The sequence below is a fragment of the Galeopterus variegatus genome, unplaced genomic scaffold (assembly GCF_000696425.1).
Source record: "Galeopterus variegatus unplaced genomic scaffold, G_variegatus-3.0.2 Scaffold1098, whole genome shotgun sequence".
NCBI classification, from domain to species: Eukaryota; Metazoa; Chordata; class Mammalia; order Dermoptera; family Cynocephalidae; genus Galeopterus; species Galeopterus variegatus.
Window position 1 is genome coordinate 54,933 of NW_007727209.1, and position 6,371 is coordinate 61,303.

The window sequence follows — 6,371 nt, forward strand, 5'->3', positions numbered from 1 at the left end:
CTGCCGCCCGCCCGGCCCCGGCCCCGGCCGCGAGCCCCAGCGAGGGCTTCCGCGCTCGGGCCGATTCCTCGACAGCGCCCGCGGCGGCAACAGCAGCGGCAGCGGTCTTGGTCCGGGAGCTACCGCCGCGGCGCCCCCACCCTGTCCCGAGCGGGCATCGAGAAGCGGGGGGAGGGGAGCGAGGCAGCCTCCCGGGTCGCAGCGCCTCCTCCCCCCGGGCTGGCGGCTCGTGCCCCAGGAGACCCGCGGCGTTTTAGGGCGGGGAACCAAGTTTGGGTCCAGTTCTTCCTCCTGGGGGCCCTCCGGCCGCGCGGCTTATGAGGTGGGCTGCAAATTTGGGGATCTCTCCTGTTCCTTCCTTTAAAAATTTTTCTACCGTCCTTGACAAGGGCCTATTCCCACTGTACCCGCAGGTGACTATTTGCTCTTCCTAGGTTGCCAGTTTGTGATTTCAGCTCACAGCCCTGGGCGGGAAGACACCACGTTCACCCTCATCCTGTCCCTCCCCTCGCACCCCCCCGCCAACTCTTGCGCTTTGGATCTCTGCTCCCGCTTTAGCCTCCTTTTTCTAGAGCTGGGCCAGGGCGGTAACTGGATGCTTGGGGTTAATGGTGCAGGAGTAGAGAGGCGGAGGAGTCCGCAGGATTTTCCACGTCTGTGTCCCCACCCCAGCTGCAGGGGTCCAGTTCGGACTGGCCCAACCCCCCACTTTCTCTTTGCAGGCGATCTGTGGGTGACCGCGTCTGTGGGGGACTTTGCCATCCGTCCGCCGGGTCCTGGGGAGAAAGAACCGGGAGCTCCCCATCCCCTCCGCCACCATTTCGGCCACCCCGCAGGGACTTGTTTTGGGGTTCCCACTGACTTCCAGGAAGGACGCGAGCTCCTCTCTGACCTCAGTAAGAGCGGCCACCTGTCTTTGCCGCGGTGACCCTTCTCCCATGACCCTGCGGTGCCTCGAGCCCTCCGGGAATGGCGCGGAAGGGTCGCGGAGCCAGTGGGGCGCGGGGTCGGCAGAGGAGCCGTCTCCGGAGGCTGCGCGTCTGGAGAAGGCCCTGCGGGAGCTCAGTCAGACAGGTAAGGAGCCGAGCCGCCGAGACGGCTGCGGGAGGGGGGCGCCTCCCCGAAGACGGCCCTGGGGGCTGAGGTGGCGAGGAGCGCAGCTGGGAGTGGGGCCGAGGTGGGCAGCCAAGAGGGGGATGCTTCCCGCCGCCGCTCCGGGGCGGAGGGTCGCGGAGAGGATGCCCGCACGGGCCTGGATCCTTGGGAACGCGAAAGGAAAGTGGTTCTCCAGGGACTCGGGCCTGCGGGAGCGCAGAGCGAGAAGGGCTCCTTGGAAATAGCCTCTCGGCGCTCTGGAGCGCTCACTGTTTACGGCGGCTGCTTATGGGTGGGCGCTCGGGCTCGAACCCTGGCGGGAGAAGGCGCCCGGCGCCTCCCTTTCTGCGGGTGCCAGGGCGGCGAGGGTGCGCAGCGCTCTCCGCAGCCCCAGCCGCATCCGGCCCCCGGGCGGAACCGCCGCTGCAGCCTGCGATCTTGGCGGCCAAGTCCAGGAACAGACGGACTGAGCGAGGGCGGCCGCCCGGGAGCCGTGAGGAGCGCAGGCAGCGGAGTCCCCGCCGAGCACGGCTCCCAGGGGCGGCGCGCCCAGGGTAGGACGCGTTTCAAGTGCAGTCCTGCGCTTTGCGCGGCTCGCTGTCGTCTCTGGACGAGCGAAAGAAGGAAAAGTTTGACAGACATATCTGGTAAATCATTCTGGCTTTCAAAATCCGGATCCTAAAGGCTTACGTATGAAGCGAAGTTGAAGTATCTGTGGCGAGGGGGGAGGGGAGGGAAAAGTTCCCTGGCTCGCGGTTCTGGTCTTTCCGTGCGGACCACGGGCTTTCCCTCACCCGGCGGGGCCGGCAGATTGCAAGGATCCCGGTAATTTTTTTCTTTTTCATTTTTGGCGGGGGTGGGGGGAGCACATTGTTGAAACTTCTTCAGTGCGGAATGTCTTTGAGTCACTTTTGAAAACCGGATGGACCGGGGAGATAGCGCAGGCAGATCAAATCCAGAATGCGGGGGAGACCGACGCTTGTTGATTGGATTTGCATTAGAGCAAAGCCCAGAGGAGGTTAGCGAAGATCGTAAACTGCAAGTGCTAATTATCAGTTGGGGCTTCCCATTTCTCAGTGCCTGATAAGGTAATTGTAATCAAAGCAGCAAACCGAAGCTACTGTACGACAGCTGTGCTTTGAAACAAGTAAACAGCAATGCTTTCTAGGGCTTCGAAGAGAGACACGCAGCCATTAGCAGATTCTTTTGGGGAAGGAGGGCGACAACCCTCCAAAAAAGTTGCTTCTGTTTTTACTCTACTGGAATGACTGCTATTGGAATGACTGGAGTTGGGTTTGCCACTTTTTTTAAGGGCATGGCTTTCATTTCTAACTTCTGATTTATTTCTAATTTACTGAAATCCTTGTTTCACTTAAATAGTACTAAAAACATCATGCTTTGTCAGCCAGTGTGTCATATTCCAAATGTTCTTTTGGTTTATTAGAAGAAAATCTTAAGAGTTTAAAGAAGAGCTACAGAAGTTAAGAAAAGAAAGAAAACTGGCTCACAGTTTGTGTTCATAAAATAAAATGGACTCAGATTTTCATTAAATTCATATCAAAAGTATTTGTGGTAGTTCCTGATAAACTTTCACTCATGCACCTTTTTTTATAGCTAGAAAAATTATTGCTGAGTACTTGCCGTATTCTAAAAAATTCTTAAAATAACTGTTTTACCCTTTTTTTTTCTTTTTGAACAAAAACTTCAGGATGGTACTGGGGAAGTATGACTGTTAATGAAATAGCTAGAAAAATTATTGCTGAGTACTTGCCGTATTCTAAAAAATTCTTAAAATAACTGTTTTACCCTTTTTTTTTTTCTTTTTGAACAAAAACTTCAGGATGGTACTGGGGAAGTATGACTGTTAATGAAGCCAAAGAGAAATTAAAAGAGGCACCAGAAGGAACTTTCTTGATTAGAGATAGTTCACATTCAGACTACCTACTAACAATATCTGTTAAAACATCAGCTGGACCAACTAATCTGCGAATCGAATACCAGGATGGGAAATTCAGATTGGATTCTATCATATGTGTCAAGTCCAAGCTTAAACAATTTGACAGTGTGGTTCATCTGATCGACTACTATGTTCAGATGTGCAAGGATAAGCGGACGGGCCCAGAAGCCCCTCGGAATGGAACTGTTCACCTTTATCTGACCAAACCGCTCTATATGTCAGCACCATCTCTGCAGCATCTCTGTAGACTCACCATTAACAAATGTACCGGTGCCATCTGGGGACTGCCTTTACCAACAAGACTAAAAGATTACTTGGAAGAATATAAATTCCAGGTGTAAGTGTTTCTCTTTTTCTAACCATGCCTCATATAGAGTATCTCCGAATGCAGCTATGTGAAAGAGAACCAAACTTGACTGCTCTGGATAACTACGAGGAATTCTAAGAACAGCTGAAGTAAATCTAACTTAAATGTGTGTGAGGTAGTTAGGTATTTAAAGTTTCCCCAAATATTTTCACCTGAGTGATGCTTTCCTTCCTAAGGCTGACCAAGACCAGTTTTTTCACGTTAAAAATAAAATGTCCCAAGTAAAGGCTGAAAGAGCATTTTATCAGAACGCCTTGCCTTTCTGAGGTTCCTTTCCATTAGATCAAAGGTCCAAGCTTTGGTGGTAGAGAAAGCTCCACATAGGAGTCCTGGACAAGTGGAAGGAAACAAGCTGACACAGGCTTAACTTCAATTTTATATGCCTGGTGATCAGGGTCTATTTTAGGACATTTTATACTTTGCATTCTGATGTACCTAGGAGTTTTGTTAAACAGAACATGTGTGTGAGTATTTATTTCTCATTTTATGCAATTAACCAAATCAACCAAAAAAAGTGACCATGAAATCCTGTATTTGTCTTTTTACTACATGTATGAACGCTCATGTGAATGAGTACTGTAGTAATCCATTTTAAGGGAGCCTTATTTCAGGACTATTTCAAACTGGTGCAAATGGAAAAGACTTTCTTTTCCTTTAAGGCTAAAGACAAGAATGTCATGCTATACAGGTGCAACTCAATCCCTGTTAATAAAAACCAATGTAGATATAGACATTTTACCCTTTGAAGTAGCTTTGTCCGAACCTTTTGCCATTGATTTTTTTGGAAATGGCGTTAGAAATTTCCAAGTTGTCCTTGAATTGTCTTAACCATGGACATCAGCAGTTGTCTCCCTTCTACCATGTAGAATACTTTGACTTAATTTTCTTCCAGACATAGGGGGATACCTGCCTGTTTCTCAAAGTGTTTATTTACTGCTGTTACTATTTGATTAGAATGTCTTAAATAAAAAAAAAAAAACAAAACCTGACTTTTACAAGTTGCACTTATTACTTTCAGTTGTAGAGAACATACACTTTCATGGAAATAGAGGGTGGCCATAAAAACTTACATGAAGCAAAACAAGCCGAATATTCAGCAAAGATAGAACATTACTTGCTCTTCTCTAAAGTTATAGGCCATACCTGCCCTTTGCATTTTGGAAAGTATGGTTTAGAAACTACAAAAATTGTCAAGTGGCCTGGTTTTTTACAAGTTGAACAGGCATAACAATGATGCCCTTTGTGTTTCCAGAAGCATGGTTTAGAAACTACAAAGATTGTGACATGGCCTGGTCTTTTACAAGTTGAGTAGGCATAATACTAAATAAAAATTAAAAGTTTTATGGCCACTTTTTTTGCTGCACAGTCTCATGACTGTTGCAAATGTACCATCTTTTCTGGACTGCAGATGTTATTCATTTTGCTGCCTTTTTTATTTCCTGTATAGCTACATACTGTGATGTGTTACCAGAAAGGTGAACTTGATATATTATGTGTGTGCCCTCAGTGAATTAGAAAATTAAGTTATAAATTATAGTACAACATGCTTTTGCATATCTTACCTTATTTTCATGAAGATCTTGTAAAAAAAAAAAAAAAAACCTTTGTATCTGGAAGGAAAACATACTATGCATATCCAAACGGCAAAGCCAAACACAAAAGATTGCTAGGTGTGCCTTGGGAAAAGTTTATTCGTAGCCTAGAAATTAAAGAACTAGACTTTGAGGGTCTGGTCTATGATGGGGGTGACAATCTTTTCATTAGGATGTTAAATTCTGTGCTTTATTCACCCTTTCCTCCCACTGACAACATTTGTTCAGATTTGGATGTTTGACTTTTGTGGCAGAACTTTTTAAAAAAAATTTATGGGTTTTTTTTTTCCCTATTTTTTTTTTGTTTGTTTTGGGGCAGCTAGCCATTCATTATACTTTCTTGATAATATTCTTTGAAGCACAAAAGTTTTAAATTTTAATTAGTTGATGTTGACCCAAATTAAGGCTGTCGAGGCAGAAATAATTTTGTAAAGTTTATTGGGAGCCAGATGTGAGGATCGACCCAGGAACCACCATCCTACAGAGTCAGAGAAGTGTTCCCAAATTTCTGTCATTTATATTAGCAAAACTTCCATATGATCAGTGCTAAGGGGCTTTATGGAATTTCTTTAAAGGTCTTTTGCATTTCTAGTCTCATTGTTTCAAACACTCTGCTATTTCTCAGTTATTGGAAGTGGGGGGGGGCAGTCGGGGTCCTGAGTACCCATGGAATTGTGAAAAGTTCTGCATTATTGCTAGCAGTAACCAACTATGAGAAAGCTAGAGGACAGCTCAGACATCTCTGGAACCTGTTGCCTTATGTTTCAGTCTTCCTTATTCCAAGTTGATAAGCATTAGGGGACAATCCTTTTTGTTTTGTTTTACAATTACTAACATCACTTACATATTGAGTTTATTGTGTTCCAGGTTCTTACTCAGCACTTTAGGTGCATTATCTCTTTTAATCTTAACTAGGACTGAGTGAGCAAAGTACAGTGATTATAGGAGGTACGCCTTCTGATTTGTCAGTAGAGGCATTTCAGGAATACCCTAGCTCTTTATTCCTGGAGAGGAATTACGAAGAGCAAATTGCTGCTGAATATTTCTGCATTGATCCAGACAGACAAGTTAGAGCAGGCTATAAAAGGACTGCCTCAACCAGATCAGTCGGAAAAGTATACAGTAGATACCTTAATTAGTGTTTGCTCTGTGAGATTCTAGTCAGCTTGGTCCAGTGTTGTTGGTTTTTTTCCTGAACACTCCTGGAAGGGGAGCTCGTGTGGGTGTGGGGTGGGGAAAGGGCTTACTGGTTTACCTGGTAGCTGGTACCAATTATTGGTAGCCCCGTTTTACAAATGGGGGAAGGAAAAGGTGTCTGAATTATCCTTCACAGAGCCTGGAAAAATACCCAGTGTTCTCT

The 6,371-nt window shown here is 46.4% G+C and overlaps 1 protein-coding gene across 3 annotated transcripts in view; it reads left to right on the forward strand.

Annotated features, from left to right (window-relative positions):
* SOCS2 (suppressor of cytokine signaling 2) overlaps nucleotides 1-4,398 on the forward strand; it is a 6,692-nt gene extending 2,294 nt beyond the window's left edge. The window contains exons 1-3 of one of the 3 annotated variants that reach the window (XM_008574767.1): nucleotides 4-218; nucleotides 723-1,074; nucleotides 2,936-4,398. In XM_008574767.1, coding sequence (XP_008572989.1) covers nucleotides 939-1,074; nucleotides 2,936-3,393 — 594 coding nt within the window. In that variant the 5' untranslated portion in view covers nucleotides 4-218; nucleotides 723-938 and the 3' untranslated portion in view covers nucleotides 3,394-4,398. Of the gene's footprint in view, nucleotides 1-3; nucleotides 219-242; nucleotides 323-722; nucleotides 1,075-2,935 lie in introns of those variants that run through there. The other 2 variants (XM_008574764.1, XM_008574765.1) reach the window with 2 other exon arrangements.
* The last annotated feature ends 1,973 nt before the right edge of the window (nucleotides 4,399-6,371 follow it).